At 42.4% G+C, this 25000-nt stretch overlaps 1 protein-coding gene across 1 annotated transcript in view; it reads right to left on the bottom strand.

The window, feature by feature from the left end:
• loxl1 (lysyl oxidase-like 1) overlaps positions 1-25000 on the bottom strand; it is a 171450-nt gene that overhangs the window by 116371 nt on the left and 30079 nt on the right. The window contains exons 2-3 of the mRNA XM_070853604.1: positions 4999-5107; positions 3419-3556 (exon numbers count right to left, since the gene is read on the bottom strand). Of these exons, the coding sequence (XP_070709705.1) occupies positions 3419-3556; positions 4999-5107 (247 nt within the window). The remainder of the gene's footprint in view (positions 1-3418; positions 3557-4998; positions 5108-25000) is intronic.

Below are 25000 nucleotides of genomic sequence, written 5' to 3'. Positions count from 1 at the left end.
AAGCATGACATTAGCACCCTAATGATGTAGGAATTTTGTTAATTAGCTTGTATCAATGTGTGTATCATAGTATGTGCGTATTTGAGTGCTGGTTGTGGTGTGTGTGTGTTTATTTTGCACAGATTTAGCAGCTTAGGAAAGCCTGGATGCACATGATCACTGATCAGCTGAACCAAATGACTCTGAGTGAGTCACTCTGTCACTGAGCTGCTTCATGTGGAATTATCTGCAATATCAACTGCAATATGGCTTGGGCTTCTTCCAAATGTCAAAGTGATCCTGGACACTATTCACTTTTGCTATTCTACTGTGCACATATTTGCACAGAGTAGGATGATAACAGAAAAGCTCTATTTATAGTCACTTTTTGTTGTATTTATGCAAGCAATGGAAACAACTACACACAGAAATGAAATAATTATGAATTATTTGGATGTTTCATTGGCCTAACCTTTCTTTTTTCTTCTTGCTGCAACCACAGTAGTGTGTATGTGCCAGAAAGCCAGTTCACACAGCTAAAGGTGAACTATGTTGTGTGGTCACAAAGTGTTTAAGTCAAAATATGAATACCTTTCCAACATTCAGAGCAAAAAATGATTTTCCATAGCATATAGAAAACGCTGACAATCACCTTTAAGTACTCGTATGCTAACAGCTATGGTAGCAGCTGTGGAGTAGTGCTGAACATGAAGTCATGACATTTTTGACAACAGTTTTGTTAAGACATGCAGGATAGCCTGAGCATGATTGATTAGTTACTTACATATTTCCGCATGCTGTATAGTGGCTGTGCATGCCCTCTTGGGAAAAAAAGCTAGCACGTGCAACAAAGGGCATTTCCTTTCATGTTACCAAAGTCCTTTATGACAAAGATTAGCCAAATAACAATTCCTAAAGTTCTGATGAGGTATAAATGTTTTCTATCCATCACACTGATAAGATAAGTCAAAAAACCTCTCTAAACTGTTGATTCCAACTGCTGTACTAATTGCTGTCTCATAGATACAGACTACAGCAATACGACTGTGTTCCTAAAAGTGACACCCAACGTAAATTATACACAGCAGGATAAAACACGCCTGCTAACAGTTGTTGAAAAGATTTCCATTACCCATTGATTCTTAAATTACTCATACAGCACACTTTGTGTAAAGGATGTTGACTTTAGTTGTTGTAACAGGTGAGGTAAGCACTGGATCTCTTAGAGTCAAACTGACTTAGACTATATAAATATTGCCCTTTTGCCTACTTCATGGCCAATATTTCAGCACAGCAACAGTTTTTACTGGAACAGTCATTACAGATTGAAGGATAACTTAGAAGGAAAAGTGGGTACTTTCCACTGATGAAACAATTGACCATTCAAGGACATCGACTCGTTCTTTCCATAGGAGAGGCAATCAATTATGTGCTGCTCTCAGGTAGAAACCTGTCTGTTATCTGAAGCTGAACACAGCGTGTGTGTGTTGTGACTGTGGGTATAAATTACTCTTCTGTCTGTTAACATGCAAATGAGCACGACCATGTGTGTTTATAGCCTTTCTAGGTGGTGAAAATGGGCACACATGCATTTTGTACTATACATGCGAGTGTATACATTCACATATATGTGTAAATCAGGGCAGGGAGCAAGCAAAGCAAAGTCTTTGTTTGTGTTCCGGGAACTGGCAATCGTTACAGAACCAGTCTTGAGATGATTCTCTATTGTATATGAGTGTGTGTATGTGTGTGTGTGTGTGTGTGTGTGTGAGAAATAGAAAGAATGCAGGAAGCAGACAAAAAGAGTGAGAGTGGGAGTTGCTGGACTAAGAGGTGCCTGGAAGGGTCCCCTGCTTCCTTGACTTCCTGGGTCCCCTCACCGACTATGTCAACTAGAGGGAATGTGGTGTTGGAAGGACACAAAGGATTCAACAAGAATAACTTGTAATCGTACTATACAAAACATTCTGATCCGTCCTCATGGTCATGAGTCATTTTCGACTCGTGTTGCAACAAACAAGACTGTGAGGGTTTCTCAGATCACAGCTTGGGTCGTTAAAACACAGAGAAGTACAGTAGGTTCTTTGAGAACTATTTTAGCAGCGGTCTGACATTTACCTTCCACAGAGTGCAACCAGGATATTAAGACCAAGCATCTGCTCACAGAGGTCACGTAGTTTAACTAAGTTGCAAAGGACTGAAATAAATGAACAAGTTGAAGAACTCTATTGTTAAGATTATTAAGATCAAAAATAAAAAATTGGAGCAAATATTTAATGACTTCCCTACACTGAATACGTTCTACATGGATTTCTGTGTCCTCATTTGTGTAAAACATACCGATTTCCAACATGTTCACAGTCTATAAAACTCAAGAGGATGCTGTTTCCATCCCTTCCACTTCTCCACGAAGAAAGATAAGAGGGAATGTAATGAAAAGCAAAACTGTCAACTACACAGCTTATTCAACAAAAATGTAGGGCAAGAAAGTTTATTGTGAGAATCTGGGCCAGAGATTTTCTTTCCGCAAAGAGATTTCTTTGTTAACAAACACCCTGTTCCAGTAACCCATATCCATGCCATCATACTTCAGCAGCTGTGTGATTTAGTGTCACACACTGAAGAGAAAAAAATGGACTAATTTGTCGCTCTGATCACACAGCCAGTGGAATGATTGTCTTGGCTCTCTACTTCCTGGAAACCTCTGTGTAAATGCAGACTGATGTCAGACAGCAACACTGCCAATCTCCTAACAGCCAGCCAACATTCCTCTAAGATGAGTGAGTGAGTGGAGAAGAAAAGAAAAGCAACCATGGCTAGAGCATGTTCAGCATGTCAGCATGAACGCATTACTAAACACAACAGGAAAAACATGCTAGACCATGATCATTGGACATTGGCTCACATATAACAGAGTGGTATCAGAGTGGTATCTCACACACAATTGATGCAAAGTAATTATGTGTCAGGTGACATTGTAATGTAATGTTAGGCCTTATGGATCTTTTGTTTATTGGTTCATCTGGTTTACTTTTCACTATTCATTGCTATTTTTATACGCTTTTGTACAGTTATGCTTATGCTCTCTTTTTTTGTATACTTTGCGTACTTCATTTGTCTAAAAAGAGACAAACTGCCCGACAAACAATTTGACTGACAGCATCACTATCATTAACATTATTTCAAATTGACCTTAGATATCACAATATTATTGTTATCGTTCTCAAATTCTTTTGGCCATGATAATTGCTTGGAGAAAATCTGATATTGAGACAGCCCTAATGTACAGACATTAGTTACATAAAAAAATGCACCTTGTAAGGATAAAATCAGATTGACATAATAATGTTTGTTCATTGGTTACGGCAACAATTCATGTTGTTGCCAGTAGAGCATAACTAGCAGGTTGGGTCAAATCAATAATGTATTAAATACGTACTGATGACAGCTATGCCACTCCCAGGTATGACGTGGCCTGTTAGGCATGAAGTCGGCCATCCCCTTGTTCTTCACTCTTTGTGGGAACCGCAGCAGGACCCTTACATCATAGTCAGAGGTCTCAGGGCCATAGGCAGAGCTGAATCGCAGAGACACACATCAAGACAAAAAACAGTGAACAAAACAAAACAGCTGCAAAAAGAATGTCAGTACGTCTGTTTCTCATAACTAAGACAAGGAAAGAAAAAAGAGCAGGAGTGGAAAGGCCCAGAGGCAGGAGTATATCTACTAAATAATTCATTCTACAGATTACAACCATTCTTCCAAAAATATAGTTTCATGGTGGCGAGAGGGAACATTTTGTTGCATGATTCACTTTTTGTGTAAAAGGAGGCATGACCTCAAGTTCACAACACGACTGGAAATCTAAGCCATTCATCTTATGGCTCTTGCTGACAATGGAGGGTATGGCAAATTACAACAGGCCATCTGTGGGTGATTGCTGCAAACTCAGAGTGGATATGAAAGGGCTTTGAGGGATTGTTGTATTTGTGATAGACAAAGGGCAAATAGAGCAGCCAGAGGGACAGCACGGTTCCATCATTTCAAAAGTATCCTTGGTGCAGAGGTAGTCAAAGGGCCAGGCCCAGGGCTCAGGGGATGCTATTCGCTGACACAGAGAAATGAAACAGCAGCCTGTATCCTCCAGGATACAGTTCAGTTATGTTGTGCTGTTGTCAACTGTTTTCATTATGTCTTACTGTAGCACAGAGCTGACATAATCCTGAGGGTTACGTTTGTGGATGATTCAGTAGCTGGTCAATGTTACCCAAGGTGAAGCAGCCTAAAAGCAACTTCATTTTCATAAAATTCATAGAATCTCAAACCATTCACATGAAAAACTCTGTAACATGAAACATTAACATGTTAAAACAAGCCATTAGGCCAAGGACATGTTTGAACTTGTAACATTGCAACCTAGTGAAAAAGTAAGCAAATACATACATGCATATTGTACTGGCAAAATGTACAAACTTTCAGCTGTATTCAGTGGACAACTCAAACCAGAATGGTTTAAATAGCTCAACACAACTAATATTACAGGTGGTTTCTCCAAATTTAACAGAGTACCTTACGCTTTGAATTTGTGAACGATGCTTCCAACAGTATCTCTGTGAATACTCAGTGACTTTGCTGTCTTTTTGTCTCCTTCTCCTTGTTTGTGCAGAGCAAATCTCCTCTATTCACTTTTTGGGCACTTCTCTTGACTTACATATATTTCTAACATGTATCCAAACCTCACTGTGAACAAACTCTTAACCAGTCTGGCTATTTGATGAGTTCTATCTCAAGCACACCTGATGCGACTGATGAGATCTGATCAGGTGTGCTTGAGATAACACCTGAAGGTTGAGTAAATTTGAGACTGCAGTGGTCATTAAAAGTGGCATTTTGTGTTGAATTTGGAGAAATCACCTGTAGTATTAGTTACATTTTGCCAGTACACTAAATTTGCAAAGGGGGTTGAATAATTTTGAGTGCAAATGTAAAAAAAAAATAGAAATCTAGAATTCTGTGTACCTTGACAAGCATTTTTCTTCAGCAGCACAGCGGAGTGAATACATGTGGGCTCTCTGGATATATGTGGAAGCCTGGACATAGTTGGGATCAGGAACCAGGTCGGCTAAACCTGAAATGATAGACAGTCTGCTTACCCTATATTGTCACAGTAATTTGCTCACAAATTTGCTCCACAAAGAGAAAACAAAAGACATTTTAGACTCATTATATCTTAGCAATGTTACGTATAGTTAAAACTGCCAAACTACATTTATAAATGGTCTGTAGTTGTGTAGCACCTTTCTAGTCATTTCTACAACTCAAAGCGCTTTTACATCACATCCTCATTCACTCATTCACACATCATTCATTCAGGAAGAATCTAAGTTGGAGGAGACTCTTCTTTCACACACATTCACACAGTGAAGCTGCTTCAGGTGCAAGTTGGGGTTCAGTGTCTTGCCCAAGGACACTTCAACATGCTGACTCATAGGAGCCGGGGATCGAACCACCACCAAATGTCACTCATTAGTAATCTGTAAAAGGTCACCTTTTGATCTCTTTGAATTCTCGTGTTTCTGAACACTGCCAGTGAACACACTAGAAACACAAGAACTCTTTCACGTACTTGTCCCCAATTTCTTATTACCTGATATTTTTAGTGGTGCTGATGAAGCATATAACGGGCAATAGTGCAGCAACAGTTCAAGACTGGGTCACTCCAGACAGAGCCATTGGCCACTAATTACTTTGCATTCCAGATTATTATCATGCTTGTCTAATGTGACACTATTTGCACCCCCCAGAGTCCTCACAGACAGGGGTGAGTTTGGGGTAAGAGAGCAAAAGAGTAACATCTGAGCCTCTAGTGTGACCACACTTGCAGTACATTAACCCTTTAGGCGCCGGAGTTTTTTCAAGAAAATATACAATTTTGATATCAAGATTTCAAAAGGCTATAACTTGAAAGTAGTTTGAGATAAAGGTATACTGTCAATGAGAAAATTGTTCAGTATGACTCAAAGTCTGTGATGGGAGTGAAATTATTAATCTAATTTGCATATTATGACGTCACAAGGTGGCGGACATATTGGAAAATGTTCAATTTTGATATCAAGGTTTCAAAAGGCTATAACTTTAAAGTGGTTTGAGATAAAGGCATACTGTAAATGTGAAATATCTTTAGTATGAAACGAAATTTGGGATAGGCTCCAGAATTCATCATTCAGAAAAAGAGAAATGAAATCAATGGGCTCAGAATTTGTCAGATCGTCTCCACAATAACCAACAGGCTCATCAAAATTTCGGATCCACTTTTGATACTCTTCCTCTTCTCTCAAGAACTGCCAGCCATCATCATCATTATCATCACCGCCGTGATTTACGGTGCGGCGATGAACGCCACCTCCGCCGCTATTAGCGGTGTGTTTTTTCCTGCGGCGTCTCCCGCGTCTGCCACGACAACCGCGGTTGTTTTCATCCCCGCTACATTCACCCATATTTGCGGTGTTATGAGCCCCCCTGCCACCTCAACCACGTCCCCTGCTTGACGTTCGCAGAATGCTTCACCCCGGCCACGCTGAGGTGATGCATCCGCTATACCATGTGCTGATTGTGGACTATGGCGCGCGGACTCGCCGTCACTACTAATGTCAGTTTCTGCTTCACTGGACAACTGCATGTCTTCCTCCACGGAATCGGAGTCAGCCAGTACCTGACAAAGTACTTCGTCGATGGTAAACCGACCTCTCGGCATCATGAGTAAATGAAAAAACACTCTTTCGCTCTCGCTATGCTCTGCACTACTACTTCTGCTTCGCCGCCGCGTCTCTGCGCCGGAGGGTGTTTTACAAACTCTTTTTACTGTAAAACTTTGAATAGAACCACGCCCACAAATGTTGCTCAGATTACAGGCACACATGTCCGCCATGTCCTGGTGAAAAGTAATAACAAGATTCGGCACCACATTTATAGATACAGCCTGTTTTATTCAGCAATGTTGCTTGTCGCAATTTTGCGACTTTGGCGCTTAGAGGGTTAACTTCCAGTGTTGAGTTCAATTAGCCTCCCAACAAGTCCATCTTGTTTTGGGGGAAAACTTTTTATATCAATAATTACTTGCCCTCTTGGTTAATGTGATGTGATCTTCCGTGACACTAATCTTAATATCAGCGTGTCACTTCAGATTAGCCTTAAATACCGTAACTTTAGGATGGCTACTCATATCTGTTGGGGATATTTCAGATACAGTATGACAGGAGTGCTTGTTGTGATGCTGCCAGTGTTTTTCATACTTTGATATTAGCAAACAAGTGACAGAGATGAAGAGATGTAGGAAGGCATAGGTGCACAGAGATACAGCAGGAGAGGGAGAATGTGTGTGCTGGGGTAAAACAACAGTGATCTCAAAACACTGCTGCTTTTAAAATGGGCCACCGACCAAGTCTGTCAGAAAACCTGACAAACGAGTACAAAAAACAGGCCTGCCTTGTCAGAGTGAAGGTCTGGCTGTCCTGTTCTCAGTAAGGGCCATGCCAGCAATGGTCTCTGGCGTAGCTTATCACCCCTCTCTGTTAAGCTCAAGGCCAGACATCCTTTAATGTGAGCTTGTTCAAACCATCTGACCTCGAAGTCCAGAAGCATTCATAAAAATCACAAAAAATATGTACAACTTTTAATTTCTGTTCCAGCAAGCTTAAACCAGAGAAAGGAAAACAGATGATGACATAATTCAAGCAGTCACTTTAAAAATGTTTAGATGTTGGACTATTATTAGGGGGCCGCTTGCAAGCAAGGCCCACTATTACTATTCTCCATACTTATTAGGGGGCCGCTTGCAAGCAAGGCCCACTATTATTATTCTCCATACTTATTAGGGGGCCGCTTGCAAGCAAGGCCCACTATTACTATTCTCCATACTTATTAGGGGGCCGCTTGCAAGCAAGGCCCACTATTATTATTCTCCATACTTATTAGGGGGCCGCTTGCAAGCAAGGCCCACTATTGTGCCAGCTATGCAAAGCATAGGGCACAATAGTGGGCCTTGCGAAGCTCCCATAGAAAATGAATGGGAAAAATGTTCAAAAGTCACATTTCGTCATCAAAATTCAAGCCCTCACAGCTCCCTCATACGTTCAGCCAGAAACTCCATTCAACCTGTAAAACGTTCATCATCTCGACCTCTGTCAGTACACCATTCAACCCCGGTCGTGCCATTCACCGTTTTCACCACGGTTGCCATTCAAAAAAGTTTTTCGCTCCGTTTTCAGATTTAACATTAGTGTGTGTGTGGTGGAATGTTCGGGGCTAGAGTGGGTGATGTCATCGCTAGAGTGGAGAGGGAGAGAAAAATCGTCTGAAAATTTTGTGTTTAGCTCGCTCACACGCCCACAGCGTGTCACTCAGACTCATGATTCATACATCAAAACGTAGGCCTACTCGGCCCGGTCGCGACGGTGTGACTCTGGGCCAACAGAAACGCACGCAGCTCCTGCTACGAGCCTCCAAGCGACGGGAAGTGAGACCAACTGCCGCATCAACCAGCTGGTTGACCAGCTGGCATGTCACCATGGCAACCGGACAGCTAGAGGAAATCAGCTGATTTGTGACCTTTGACCCAAAGAGAGACACAGATTTCAATTTGTGCTGGTCGAAGACACAGAGACACACACACACACACACACACACACACACACTCACAATCACTCACAATCACTCACACACTCACAATCACTCACATGCACATTCTTCAACTTCAATTTGTGCTGGTCTTTGACCAGCACAAACACACACACAGACACACACACACACACACACACAGACACACACACACACACACACACAGACACACACACTCACATGCATATCCTTCAACTTGTTGAAGACACAGACACAGACAGACAGACACACACACACAAACACACACACTCACACACTCACATGCACATCCTTCAACTTGAAGACACAGACACAGACACACACACACACACACACACACACACACAGACACACACACACACACACACACTCACAATCACTCACACACTCACAATCACTCACATGCACATCCTTCAACTTCAATTTGTGCTGCAGCACAAATTGAAGTTGAAGACACAGACACAGACACAGACACACACACACACAGACAGACAGACAGACAGACAGACACACACACACACACACACACACACACACACACACACACACACACTCACATGCATATCCTTCAACTTGTTGAAGACACAGACACAGACAGACAGACACACACACACACACACACACACACACTCACAATCACTCACACACTCACATGCACATCCTTCAACTTGAAGACACAGACACAGACACACACACACACACACACACACACACACACACACACTCACAATCACTCACATGCACATCCTTCAACTTGTTGAAGACACAGACAGACAGACACACACACACACACACACTAACACACACTCACACATTAACACATACTCACTCACTCACACGCTAACACACACACACACACACACACACACACACACACACACACACACACACACACACACTCACACACACTTACAAATAGAATAAATAAATAATGTTGACCTCCATTAAATGACCAGTGTGACCCTATAGCAGCACAAAATGGCGGTTTGGTGTATTTATTCACTTGCAGTAGGAAATTACATTTACGCATGCACACACACACACAAACAAAACATTGGATTTAGACAATAGCCATACACATGTCCTTCTAAGTACACCTGCAGCCTCTAAACTCTTTGCGATAAGCTAAACTGGAGGCTATACAAATCATGTGGACACTGACAATATGTCATGTTTCCTTAAGAATCAGATTTAGTGAGACTTAGTTAAGATTTCCGTGATAACACTCGAACGTCCGACTGTCCCTGAACGCCCCTCGCCAGAGCCGCCCGTTGCCGGACCCGTAGAAGTTCCCGGTCTTTCTCCTCTCATCCTCTGAGGTAAGTGGACGTGTCTCCTTACTGTGGTCATTTTTTAACAAATAAACACGAACTTTGTGTGGTTTAGACTGTTAATTAGCTAATTACTGATGTGATAACTGATATGGAGTTCACACATTGCAGGACTTACAGCTACTCTTATAACTTTGTCACTCTGATAACTGATAGCTGTTAACAGCTAACGGTCGACGGTAAGCTAATGCTAGCGCTAGCGTCATGCTAACGGCTAGCATCTGACAATGACTCTGCTTTTTACAGTCATTGTCAGATGCTGGCCGTTAGCATGGCGCTACCGCTAGCGTCATGCTAACGGCTAGCATCTGACAATGACTGTGCTTTTTACAGCACAGCATTAGCTGTGTTAGCTAATGCTGTGCTTTAGAAAGCACAGTCATTGTCAGATGCTAGCCGCTAGCAGTTAACAGCTATCAGGGACAAAAGAGCCAGCACTGAATTTAGTAAGGATTCAAGGAACTTTATTTGTCATACCAACACACATTTACACATGGGGAGGTATGAAATGATGTTCTCAGGTCCTGTTTTAAGCCAAGATAAATATGAAATAATAAATAAAATATAGAAAATAGAGGTCCTACATGAAATAAAATAGAAGTATTTGCTGCAGGTAGGTGTGTGTGAGGGTGTGTGTGAGGGGTGTGTGTGGGATTGACAGAGCACCACCAGAGTTCAGCTTCAGCTGAACAGCTTCCGGAAATAACCTGCTCCTGAGCCTGCTGGTCTGCCTCCAGGTGCTCCAGACGCAGCCGCCTGCCCGAGGGGAGAGGGCCGAAGAGAGTGTGTGCAAATAATAAATATGAATAAATAAATCAGTAATAAATATTGTGTGTTTTTGATGTCTGTGCTGAATTAAAATATGAACTGAGTTTATGCCCTTTCTTTGTCTCATGTATTAAAACAATGACACCTGCCAAAGCTGAGATTTAGCAATAAATGCTAACTGTCTAATACATGTGCTCAGAGAGAGAGAGAAGACAAGTCTGAAATCTTGTGTTTTGGTCCTTTAGACAAGAAAGAACCCCAAGACCAAGTAAAGACGTGAGTAAAACAGAATCTGACCTGAAGATGAGTGACTGTCTTGGTGATGATTATTACTATTGTTTTATCAGTAACAGTGTTATAGACTAGTAATGCAGCATATTGTAGTAACACGTATGTGGATCCATGGGTGAACGCACAGTAACAGCAACATCGAGTCAAGTGAACCGGATCACCTCAGTGAGTGACTCAGAGTAACATGAGTCTGTAAAATTAACGAAGTTTACTACCAAGTATCTACAGCAGCCCAACCAAAAGCTGCGCCCCTTACTGTACTGGAGTGTGTAGCCTTAAAACCTCTTATCAGGTTGCTTTACTTCACAGCCTACTAGTAACAATTCAGTATGTAATGGTTTGTTTACTACATCAAATCAATGTTACCATACTTGTGTAAACACTATTTTTGGTTGTGTATTTTCAGAATGTTCCAGAAAAGTTCAAGGAGGCACTATGGAGCAACACCTTATTGTAAAAACCCATCTCTCACCATCAAGGTGATATCGTTGGTGGAGACCACCCGTGTTGGGACGTGGTCCTTCAAAAATAACACTGTTGAGGCAATAGATGTACGGACCTACACAGATGCTGCTGTCTCTGATGGGAGTACAGCTTTTAAAGCTGTACTTGCACCAGAGACAGCACCAATCTTGGAGGAGGGGCGATGTTATGTCGTCAAGAACTATGCCATTACCGACAATGGCACTATAAGGACCAGCCCCAACACGGTGGTTTATGTAACTGCCAGCTTCCCGGTTCCCACTGCTTTGGAGGAGGAAGCGAGGAGGATTTTCAACCCACCGTCACCCACCTGTCAAATTAAAGATTTAAATGACAGAGTGGACCAGTGGGTGACTGTGGAGGGCTGTGTGACCTCAGTAAGTTTCAACATCCAAGTCCTGGCACACACACACTCACACACAGACACACTTACAGACAGACACACACACACTCACTCACTCACACACATAGACACACACACACACTCACTCACTCACACACATAGACACACACACACACACTCACTCACACACATAGACACACACACACTCTCACACACTCACAGACAGAGACACACACATAGACACACTCACTCGCACGCACGCACACACTCCAAGTCCTGGCACAGCACCTTCTCATCCCATTTCATGACTGCAAAAAAATCTGTCAAACTAGCACAAAGAAACGTGATGAAATGCACCCATTTCACATTGATGCTATTTTCTATACTCTGAGACACAGATTCATTTCATGTCTTACCTTGGCTTTATATACTAGTAAGACTATATTGGATGAAAACCAAGTCAGTGAAAGTTGTGAAATTGATGCCATGTTTTTAAAGATGTGCTGCTTCTGTCACATTTAGTTGGGAACCTTTGAGAGGCATGCTGGCATACATGGCAAAGAAGTGCCCAGGAGGGCCATTGTGATCACCCAGGTACAGGATCATTATTAAATGTTGTGTCTGTTTGGTTTCGGTTTTGAGAAGTATTAAGCACCCTGCTTCATGACTATCTTTTTTATTTTAGGATGACGCACAGATTGAGGTGGTGCTATGGAGGGAGGCGAACCTCAAAAAGGTGGACATGGGGATGCCTGCTCGCCTGACCCATCTCAGTGTACGCAGATCACCCAGACATGGATTATCGCTGCACTCAACAGCATTTTCACGAGTCGAGGTCAGTAAATCCATCTACAGTTTGATCTTCCTGGAGCATGCAATCCAATGGAGTTGTTCCAGCAGTAATTAAAATGCTTATTCCCTCCAGGTTGTTCCTGGAAAAAACATGGTGGAGGTGAGGGGCATCAGGGAGGTCGAGAACGGAGATGTGGAGGTCCTCGACACAAAAGACCAACAGCATATCATCCCAATGGATAAATGGAATGCACTCTACCCTGAGCCTATGACAGCCATACCAGCAAAACTCGTCATTGAATACACTGCGTCCGGCATGGCCAGTGTCAATGTAATAGAGTAATTATATCATTAATAAATAGTTAAAGTTATAATTGTATTGTTATTTACAGTATTTGTTAATTATTGAATAGTTATATTAATAGATAGTTAAAGTTATAATTGTATTGTTTTTTACAGTATTTGTTAATTATTGAATAGCTATATTATTAAATAGTTAAAGTTATAATTGTATTGTTATAGTATTTGTTAATTATTGAATAGTTATATTATTAAATAGTTAGTTATAATTGTAGTTATTTACAGTATTTGTTAATTATTTAATAGCTATATTATTAAATAGTTAGTTATAATTGTAGTTATTTACAGTATTTGTTAATTATTGAATACTTATATTATTAAATAGTTATTATTATAATCATTAATATTTCACTTAAGAGCTGTTAATTTAAATAATCCGTTATGTTGTTTAGTTACTATTGCTTGAAAATGTTGTTAAAATAAACATGTTTGTTATAATTGTACTATGGTTACTATAATTCTTGTTACATGTGCTGTTTGCAGTAGATCAATGAACAGATCAATGAACATTAACAGACACACACACAGACAGATTCACAGACACACACACACACAGACAGGCTCACAGACAGATAGACACACACTCACACACTCACATGCACATCCTTCAACTTCAATTTGAAGTCACACACACAGACAGACACACACACACACATACACAGGCTCACAGACAGATAGACAGACACACTCACACAGAGACACACATACACAAACACACACAGACACAGACACACACTCACATGCACATCCTTCATTTGTGCTGGTCTTTGACACACACACACACACAGACACACACACACACACACACAGACACACACACACACACACACACACACACACACAGACACACACATACACACACAGGCTCACAGACAGATAGACAGACACACACAGAGACACACACACAGACACAGACACACACACACACACACACACAGGCTCACAGACAGATAGACAGACACACTCACACAGAGACACTCACACACACAGACACAGACAGACACACATACACAAACACACACACACAGACACATAGACACACACTCACTCACTCACTCACACACACACTCACAATCACTCACATGCACATCCCTCAACTTCAATTTGTGCTGGTCAAAGACCAGCACAAATTGAAGTTGAAGACACAGACACACACAGACACACACACACAGACACAGACACACACACACACAGGCTCACAGACAGATAGACAGACACACTCACACAGAGACACTCACACACAGACACACACACAGACACTCACTCACACACACACTAACACACACTCACACATTAACACATACTCACTCACTCACACGCTAACACACACACTCACTCACACACACACACACACACACAGACACTCACTCACACACACTTACAAATAGAAATAATAGTTAAATAAATAACGTTGACCTCCATTAAATGACCAGTGTGACCCTATAGCAGCACAAAATGGCGGTTTGGTGTATTAATTCACTTGCAGTAGGAAATTACATTCACGCATGCACACACACACACACACACAAACAAAACATTGGATTTAGACAATAGCCATACACATGTCCTTCTAAGTACACCTGCAGCCTCTAAACTCTTTGCGATAAGCTAAACTGGAGGCTATACAAATCATGTGGACACTGAAAATATGTCATGTTTCCTTAAGAATCAGATTTAGTGAGACTTAGTTAAGATTTCCGTGACAACTCTCGAACGTCCGACTGTCCCTGAACGCCCCTCGCCAGAGCCGCCCGTTGCCGGACCCGTAGAAGTTCCCGGTCTTTCTCCTCTCATCCTCTGAGGTATGTGGACGTGTCTCTTGACTGTGGTCATTTTTTAACAAATAAACACGAACTTTGTGTGGTTTAGACTGTTAATTAGCTAATTACTGATGTGATAACTGATATGGAGTTCACACATAGCAGGACTTACAGCTACTCTTGTAATTTGTAACTTTGTCACTCTGATAACTGATAGCTGCTAACAGCTAACGGTCGACGGTTAGCTAATGCTAGCGCTAGCGTCATGCTAACGGCTAGCATCTGACAATGACTCTGCTTTTTACAGTCATTGTCAGATGCTGGCCGTTAGCATGGCGCTAGCGCTAGCGTCATGCTAACGGCTAGCATCTGACAATGACTGCTTTTTACAGTCATTGTCAGATGCTGGCCGTTAGCATGGCGCTACCGCTAGCATCATGCTAACGGCCAGCATCTGACAATGACTGTGCTTTTTACAGCACAGCATTAGCTGTGTTAGCTAATGCTGTGCTTTAGAAAGTACAGTCCTTGTCAGATGCTAGCCGCTAGCAGTTAACAGCCATCAGGGACAAAAGAGCCAGCACTGAATTTAGTAAGGATTCAAGGAACTTTATTTGTCATACCAACAGACATTTACACATGGGGAGGTATGAAATGATGTTCTCAGGTCCTGTTTTAAGCCAAGATAAATATGAAATAATAAATAAAATATAGAAAATAGAGGTCCTACATGAAATAAAATAGAAGTATTTGCTGCAGGTAGGTGTGTGTGAGGGTGTGTGTGAGGGGTGTGTGTGGGATCGACAGAGCACCACCAGAGTTCAGCAGTCTAACAGCTTCCGGAAATAACCTGCTCCTGAGCCTGCTGGTCTGCCTCCAGGTGCTCCAGACGCAGCTGCCTGCCCGAGGGGAGAGGGCCGAAGAGAGTGTGTGCAAATAATAAATATGAATAAATAAATCAGTAATAAATATTGTGTGTGTTTGATGTCTCTGCTGAATTAAAATATGAACTGAGTTTATGTCCTTTCTTTGTCTCATGTATTAAAACAATGACACCTGCCAAAGCTGGGGTTTAGCAATAAATGCTAGCTGTCTAATACATGTGCTCAGAGTGAGAGGTTTGAAATGTATTTTTGTCTTTTAGACAAGAAACCGCTCCAAGAGCCTGTCCTAAGGTGAGTAAAACAGAATCTGACCTGAAGAGGAGTGATTCTCTTGGCTGTGGATAACTGATTAGCTGTCTTACATCTATTGTTGCCATCTATCCATGATGTTTGATCATAGTGGGAGACTTAAGCCACCTCACCTTTTGAGATTTTTAAATCACTTGGCTAAACATGCAGTTAAATGGTATCCAAGTGCAATTGTCAATCATGATTTTAGTGAATGATTGTTGTTTTCTCTGTGATCTACAGTCCGAGAAGAAGAAGACGACCTGTTTCCCGTCGGCCCTGTGTCTTCCAATTCCCCCAACCCTCTATCCTATCCTCTGTCCTGCTACATCTGCTGTCTCTGCCTTCTTTCTCCCTCCCTTTATTTCCCACTATTTTCAATCTTGAAAAAAGCCCGTTTTGATGAATGGTCTCCATACCTACCTGGAAAAGCAGATGAATGGTCTCCATACCTACCTGGAAATGCAGATGAATGGTCTCCATACCTACCTGGAAGTATTACTCTGAAAATCCACATTCTCTTTGCGTGGTGTGACAGCTTCTGCAGACTCTGCAAAACCGCATTCCCTTTGCCTGCTCTCTAAGCCACAGCACTCTGCCTAAACTCTGTGTGGTCTCTAAGCCACAGCATCCATACAACCTACAGAAACTTTGACCACTGACGCTGACCTTGGAAACTACCGATCATCATGCCCAGAAAAGGAAAGAGATCTCAAGCTCAAAAACTACGCTGGCAAAAGTTTAGTGAGTCTGAACCCTCTGTACAACACGAACAGAACCATGAACCGACTGTGAGTACTCATCGTCACAGTAACACTGAGATAAATGTTCCTGAACCAGCTCAGGCTAATGTTACATGTGTGTTAGCCTCCCGCAGTCAGAGGCATCAGAAATATGCTGAATCTAACAACAGTCAGTGCACCTGTAACTCTGCATCGTTTCTAGCAGTCCTGCATGAGAGACAGCACCTCCAAGCAGCAGATCTTGACCTTGTTTTGGACAGAGGCCATGTAATGTATCAACTCACTATGGCTCAGTTGAAGGCTGAAGGACGAATGGTTCATAATTACTTGAACACAGAGGAAATTCCTGACATTGTGTTTGGATACAGTGAGCAGCACTTAATGACAAAGTGCGAGTCCATGTTTGGTATTTTTACAGCTGAAACAGGAGATTACCCGAACCTTCCCAACAGACTTCAGTGCCTGTCATCAGAGGTAAACTATGCTTTGCTGATTATGAGTTCTCTTTGCATCGCTGTTTTCCGAGACCAGCAAGGAAGGTATGGATTTTTTGACCCACACTCCAGGCAACCTGATGGCTTACCCCCCCATGGTACAGGTGATACTGGCACAGCTGTGATGTTTCTGTTCACACATTTGAATGATCTGATAGCAAAGATTGTCACATGTTTCAGAATGGCAGGTACCAGCCCAAACACTCCATACGAGCTAATGCCTGTGTTGTTTAACACTCTGCATGAAGTCTCTGTGGATAATAATGTGTCCCATGTAAACGCTGATGTTGAGCAAGACCGCAACACTGCGTCCAGTGTTACACTGGCTGAAATTGAGATGTCTTTACCATCATGCTCAGCTCCCTGTGCTGACAATACACGAAATGAAAATGATGTTGGTAAGACTAGCACTGCAGTGGAATGTCCTAAATCACTGGCACCACAGTGTAACAATGATCACGTGGTAAATCTGTCAAAATGTAACAAACAACAAAAGCGAAAGTTTCAAAGAAGAGCTAAGACACTGGAAGGTAGACGTGGCAAAAATGCTGCGAAAATCAGAAAAAGGAAATTCGAAGAGTAAAAAAAAATCTTAAACAGCGGGAAAGATATTCTAAAGATGCAGTTCTTAACAGACAGAGAAAATCATATGAAATTGTGCGTTATAGACAAAATGTTGAGTGCAGAAAGAGAAAGATGTCCTACATGACGAGTCGCTAACAACAAGACTCCAACTTCAGGCAGAGACAGAGATCGTATATAACGAACCGTTACAGTCGAGACAGTGGCTTTCAGCAGAGACAGAGATCGTATATAAACACTCGCTATCACCTGAATGCTGGGTTCAGACAAGCCCAGAAATTGTACATCACCAGCCGCTATGCAAAGGATCCTGCATTCAGATCCAAACAAAAAGAAACAATGAGACAACTCATGAGAAACAGAAGTGTTATGACTAGAACCATGCGTTGTGCATTGAGACTAAGGAGAAAGTACAGACAGATAAACAGACAGCAAAACCAGTGGGACGACAGTATGATCAGAGAAGCTATAGCCATTTTCCAACTACAGATAAAGAACGGACCGACGTACGCCTGCACAGTTTGCCACAGAGCACTGTTTTCAAATCAAGTGCGATCCTGTAACAGAACAAAGTACGTTAAAGATGCACGTGTGTCTGAGGCCTGCCTCACAGGAAGGTTTGTTCATGTTTGTACAGATGAATGTCAAAATTCAGAACAATGTACAGCACCAGATGAGAGAAGGAGCGAGTGGATTTGTCACTGTTGTCACAATCACCTCAAATATGGTTGCATGCCTTCTCTTGCCATGGCTAATCGTTTACAGCTTGCAGACATTCCAGATGAACTGTGTGATTTGAACATATTGGAGAGGCATCTTGTTGCTAAATGTATAGCATTTGCTAAGATTATCCCGCTTCCTAAAGGTCAGCAGAGAGCCATTCATGGTAACGTGGTGTGTGTTCCCTCTGAGGTACAAGAAACAGTTAATGCTTTACCCAGACTGAGAAGTGAATCACAGGTAATGAGAGTGAAGCTAAAGAGACGACTGTGCTATAAAGGCCATCAGTTATTTCAAACTGTTACATGGTGTAAACTTGTGAGAGCTCTGCTTAAACTGAAACAGATCCATCCCCAGTACAGTGACATCACCATCAGAGATGAGCCAGAGTTGTGTGATCCCACACTTAATGATGAGGAGGATGATGAGAGTGATGAGGAGGATGAAATGAATGACAGTGATTATAATGTGGACGATCTGATGGAGATAGACAGGTGTGAGAGTGAGGCACTTTGTGAGGCAGAAAGAGAACCTGAAGACGCTGAACAAGATGTTGACAGTCAAGTGCGTGTTGACAACCGAGCTGAGCGGCAGTCAGATCAGAATGCTAATGCTGAGGGTGATGAACCTAATGGTGGTGTTGTACTCATGTTTACAGCCGAGTGACATTTCAGAGGAGATACTGAGTTTCAGTGAGGGAATCTACTCTGTTGCTCCAGCTGAAGGACAAAAGCCTGTAAGCTTTTTCAAAACACCTAAACTTGAAGCGATGGCGTTCCCAGTTCAGTTTCCCACTGGTGAAAACACGCTTGATGAAACCAGACCTGTGAAACTAACACCATGCAGTTACTTCAAAACCAGGCTTTGCTGTATTGATGACCGTTTTGCCAGAGATTCAAACTACTTGTTTTTTGCTCAGTTTGTAACAGAGATACATCTGGCCACTTCGAGCATGAGGATACAATTGCGGAAAGGCAAGCCCTTTACTCGAGACGGTCGTAAAATAACCAATGCCATGTTGAGAGACAAACTGGAGGTTGAAAAACTAGTGCGTAACAAAGATGCTGTCAGATTCATGATGCCACTGAGAGGCACCCCGGCCTACTGGGAAAAAACCACAAAAGATCTGTTTGCTATGATCAGACAGCTGGGAACTCCTACTTTCTTTTGCACATTTTCTGCTGCAGAAATGCGTTGGAAAGAGGTCATTACAGCTATTAAGACTCAACAAGGTGAGCAAGTGAATTTTGATGAGCTTGATTGGTCCGCAAAGTGTGACATACTACGCAGCAATCCTGTGACGACCATGCGTATGTTTGACAAACGTGTCGAGGCGCTGTTCAGAGATTTGATTCTGTCACCTGCGCAACCCATTGGCAAAGTAGTTGACTATTTCTACCGTTTGGAATTTCAGCACAGAGGAAGTCCGCACATACACTGCCTAATTTGGGTGGATGGTGCACCAGTGTTTGACGAAGACTCTGATAAGAAAGTCTCAGATTTTGTGTCAAAATATATCACAGCTGAGCTTCCAGACCCAGACACGCAACCAGAACTGCATAGAAAAGTATCAGAAGTGCAGATACACAGTAAAAACCACTCAAAGACGTGTGTGAAATATGTCGGTGCTAACTGTCGTTTTGGATTCCCCAAACAACCCGTTCCATACACGATGGTTTTGAGACCTGGACTACTTGATGATCCAGATCAAGAACCAGCATTGGATGAGAAACTGAAAGCACTGCACCGTTTGCTTCATCAACCTGAGATTGTATCTTTGAGTTTAGACCAGATTCTGGCACAGTGTGGCCTCACTGTTGACCAGTACAAACAATGTCTGCGTTCAAAAGCCAAAACAGAGGAAATTGTTCTGAAGCGTGATCCTAAAGACTGTTGGGTTAATGGCTATAACCGCTACCTCCTTGACGCCTGGGATGGCAATATGGACATACAGTTCATTCTGAATGCTTTCTCGTGTATTGCGTACATTTGCAGCTACATCAGCAAAGCTGAACATGGTTTGAGCGAGTATCTGAAAACGGTGATTTCACATTCGCGTCATGAAAATGTAAATGAGAGTGACGAAATGAAAGAAATCATGCAGGCTTACTCAAAGAAAAGAGAGGTCAGTGCTCAAGAGTGTGTGGCTCGTGCATGTGGGTTGCACATGAAACAGTGTACTCGCAGTGTTGTGTTTGTACAGACGGATGACAATGCGCTTAAAATGAGTTACCCCCTCTCATTCCTAGAAAACAAAACAGATGACTCTGTCAATGTGTGGATGAGCGGGCTACCTGACAAGTACTACTCTAGACCAGAAACACCAGAGTTTGAGGCAATGTGCTTGGCAGATTTTGCTTCCACGTGTAGAATTGTGTATGGGAAACAGACACAAAGTAAAAATGCTGTTCCTCTGCTGAATAACATGGGACATGTTCAGATCAGAACTGGTGATAAGCCTGCTATCATTAGATATCGGCGCTTCTCACAAGAAAAGAATCCTGAGGAATTTCATGGCACATTGCTGAAACTGTACCTTCCTCATCGCTCAGTGACCCAGCTGACAAGTAGAAACTTCCCTACATACAAATTTTTCCATGACTGTGCTGCTGTTGAGCTACCAGGTTCAGATCAGCTTCAGTCTGTACAGCAAATTGTCAAAGAAAACAGAGAGAAATACGAAAAGCACAGTCAAGACATTGATAATGCCATTGTAGAGTTTGAACAAAGCGGCGTCTTAAGAAACGAATGGTGCAATCTGGCTCCCGAGAATGAAATACAAAGGTTAGAGTGCATTGAAGAATTAGAGGCACGAGACCCTGGTGATGACGTTCCAGAGAATGTACCGGACTATAACCCATCAGAAATGCGTTCAGAAATTGCTATCACGAGAGAGGCCCCTTCCATTGATCCTACAGTGTTGCGTCAAATGTATCAGAACCTGAACCAAAAGCAAGCGTCTGTTTTCTACTACATCCGAGACTGGTGTGTGAAACATCTGAATAACTTAAATGCAGAACAGTTTTTCTTGTATGTTAACGGCGGTGCTGGCACAGGAAAGTCTCACCTTATTAAATGTATCCACGCTGAGGCATCAAAAATATTGTGCAAACTTCCACGACATGCAGATGAAGCAGACATTTCGAAACCCACTGTTCTGTTGACTGCATTCACTGGCACAGCAGCATTTAACATTTCAGGCACTACGTTGCATTGTCTCCTGAAACTGCCAAGGAGTTTAAAACCTCCATTCAGTGGCCTTGGAAATAAACTGGATGAAGTCAGGGCTGAGCTTTGTAACGCTGAAATACTGATCATTGATGAAGTGTCTATGACCTCAAAACCTCTTTTTGCCTATGTTGACGCGAGACTAAAGCAGATAAAAGGAATTCGACGACCTTTTGGTGGAATGTCTGTTCTTGCTGTTGGAGATTTCTATCAGCTCCCTCCTGTGAGACAATCTAAACCTCTTTGTGTTTATGATCCCTCTCAGATTGACCTGTGGCGTGATAATTTTCAGATGGTAACGCTGACTGAGATTATGCGGCAAAAAGATGACATGGCTTTTGCAGAGATGCTGAATAGAATCCGTGTGAAAGAAAAGTCTGAAGCATTGTCAGAGCAGGACAGAGATTTGCTTTCACAAGCTGTCACCGAGCCAGATCAGTGTCCAAAGGATGTGCTGCATGTTTATGCAACAAACAAACAAGTGGACAAACACAACTCAGAAACATTGGCTCTGTTTCATTCTGACATCATAAAGATAGATGCAGATGACTATAAGAAGGACATAAAAACTGGTCGTATGGAGAGGCAAGCTGTACCTTTCCAAGGGACAAAGAAAGAGTTACCTGACTCAATCGAACTTGCCATTGGTGCTCGTGTGATGATTACCAGAAATATTAATGTGCAATCGGGTCTGTGTAATGGAACTTTTGCAAAGATTGTAAGAACAGTTACTGGTGAAAATGATCAGCATGTTGTTAGACTTGGTCTCGAGCTTGATAATGTGAACAAAGATGGTAATGCAGCTGAGAATATTGTGTACATTGACAGAGACGAGGAAAATTTGAAAAAAAAGGGAGTGGTGCGTCGACAGTTTCCAGTAAGGCTGGCTTTTGCATGTACGACACATAAAGTACAAGGAATGACGACTTCCTCAGCAGTGGTGTCGCTGAAACGTGTTTTTGAACATGGTATGGCGTATGTGGCTCTCAGCAGAGTAACCTCTCTCAGTGGACTATATATCATTGATATGGATGAAGACAAGATATATGCCAATTCAGACATCAATGCAGCTCTTGCTGAGATGAGAGTAGCATCGTTGGAGCATGTTATGCCTTTACTTCATGCCACACAGACATTAAACAGATCAGATGTTCTAACTGTTGTGCATCATAACACAGAGGGACTTCCATGTCATATTGCTGATCTGAAAAGTCACCATGAACTACGTCTTGCAGATGTCCTGTGTCTAACAGAGACCCATCTCACTGGTTCATTTGTGTCTGAAAGTCTGCTATTGGATGGCTACAGCATGTTCAAACGTAATAGAAATGTGTCGTATACAAAGTACCGTGATATGGCTAATAAAAGTGGAGGCGGTGTTGCTATTTATGTCAAAAACCATATTCAAGCGAGAGAAAAGCAGTACGTGCAGAACGCGACTGATATTGAGTTTGCTGTTGTGAAGCTTGAAGCTCCAGTAAAAGCAGTGATTGCCGTCGTTTACAAGCCTCCAGGTTACAGTGTGCAGTCGTTCCTGTCAAACCTACAGAGCCTGTTGGACTCGCTGGAAATCATGGATCATCATCCCGTCTTGGTTTGTGGTGATTTTAATGAGGATCTGTTGTCTCGAGCTAACAAGCCGATTCTTGAACTGTTTCAGTCGAAAGGTTACCAGCAACTGGTTACAGCCGCTACTACAGACAAGAACACGCTGTTAGATTTGATTTTTATCTCTCGGCCGCAGTGTTGTCTTGATTCTGGTGTGCTGCAGACATACTATAGTTATCATAGTCCTGTGTATTGTATATTGAACAGTGATGTATTGTGAATAGAAGTGGCATTTTGGGAACTTTGAGCAAAGTGAATACTGCTAAATCATGGCATTTATGAAAACAGTACATTGTGTGAATTCTCAACAGTGTGTTGCTTAAAATGACGGATAATAGTTGAATTATGAGATGGGGGGGGGTCGTCCTTTACAGCCAGGCTGTAACACCTGCCTGGCTGCACCAGCCTTAAAATGCTGGGAGGGCGAGAGGGATGGAGGGACGATCTCCCCTGAATATTATACAGAGTATAAAGTGTGGTCAAATGGTTGACTGCACAGTAAATATGAAACAAATCATGCGAGTCATGTTTTATAGAATGGAAAATATTCAAATGGAAGTGTCATTGTCAAATCTAACAAGATTGAAAACATAGGAACAATTAAATTAATGACAAGATAAAAACATCCATACACCACTCAAACATATCCCACATGGATCCTTGGGGTTGACCCAGGCACGTGGTAAGTGGAAAGAAAATATCTAACTTCCAAAAGATACAAACTACGACTCTGTGAGTTATTTATTTTCCATGTGTGTGAATTACAACTTTACAGGTCAACAACTTTAAAGCATCATCAGCCCACGAGGGGATCAGCAGTCCAGCATCACCCTCACTGTGTTCCCGACGGCTGCCCTGAGAGATCCACGTGCCTGGACAACATAGAGACAGCACAGCAGGAGGCCGCTGCTTGGTCTCTGAATTACCTGGACCTGTGCCTGAGGTGTGACCAGCTATGCATGTTGCAAGTAAGTAATTATGACCCAGTTCATTTTGACCATCTGTGTCACCTACGCAACCTTTCAATCTCTGGACCCTTCCTGCACATGTAACTATGTGAGTTTTACCTGTTCAAGCTAGTACGTTTGATGAACGCCATAAATGTTGGTCCTCTTCCTCACAACTGTAACTGTTTCCCCCAAGTTTCATGAGGAAGAGAAGAAGTTGGACAAATGCCACGAAAGCAGTGCCATGCTGAAGAGATACATCAGCATGGGACCAGGACCAGGATCACATGGGTCCATGACCAGGATCACAGGACCAGGATGACATGAGCCCAGGATCAGAGGATGTGGACTCCTGTGCAGCTGCAGCTACAAGTCTGTAAGTACACTACAGGGAACTGTGGGGAGGGTTAATGGATAAAGCTCCATATGTGTGTGTTTACCCTATTGTGACATCTATCCTGAATCATGTTCACAGCTGCTGGGGAGAGTCCTCAGCGCCACGAAGAGTTCAGCTCAACACAGCCGCTGCCTGATCGCAGCCCTTCATCATCCAGCAAATAGCACAGGACCCATCTCTGGTGAAGCAGAGACGGGTTCTTTTCAAGGACATACAGCTCTGAACTGCTGCAAGACATGCTCAGCCGTCCTGGTAGGGGATCCCTCTAAGACTTGGCCTACCTAAAGGTTTCTCCCTTTTTCTACCTAACACAGGTTTTGAGGAGTTTTTCCTGACATGCTTGGAGG

This window comes from Pempheris klunzingeri, chromosome 1, assembly GCF_042242105.1.
Source record: "Pempheris klunzingeri isolate RE-2024b chromosome 1, fPemKlu1.hap1, whole genome shotgun sequence".
Classification (NCBI taxonomy): domain Eukaryota; kingdom Metazoa; phylum Chordata; class Actinopteri; order Acropomatiformes; family Pempheridae; genus Pempheris; species Pempheris klunzingeri.
Note: the sequence above shows the minus strand (reverse complement) of the source record. Positions and strands in the feature narration are given on the sequence as shown.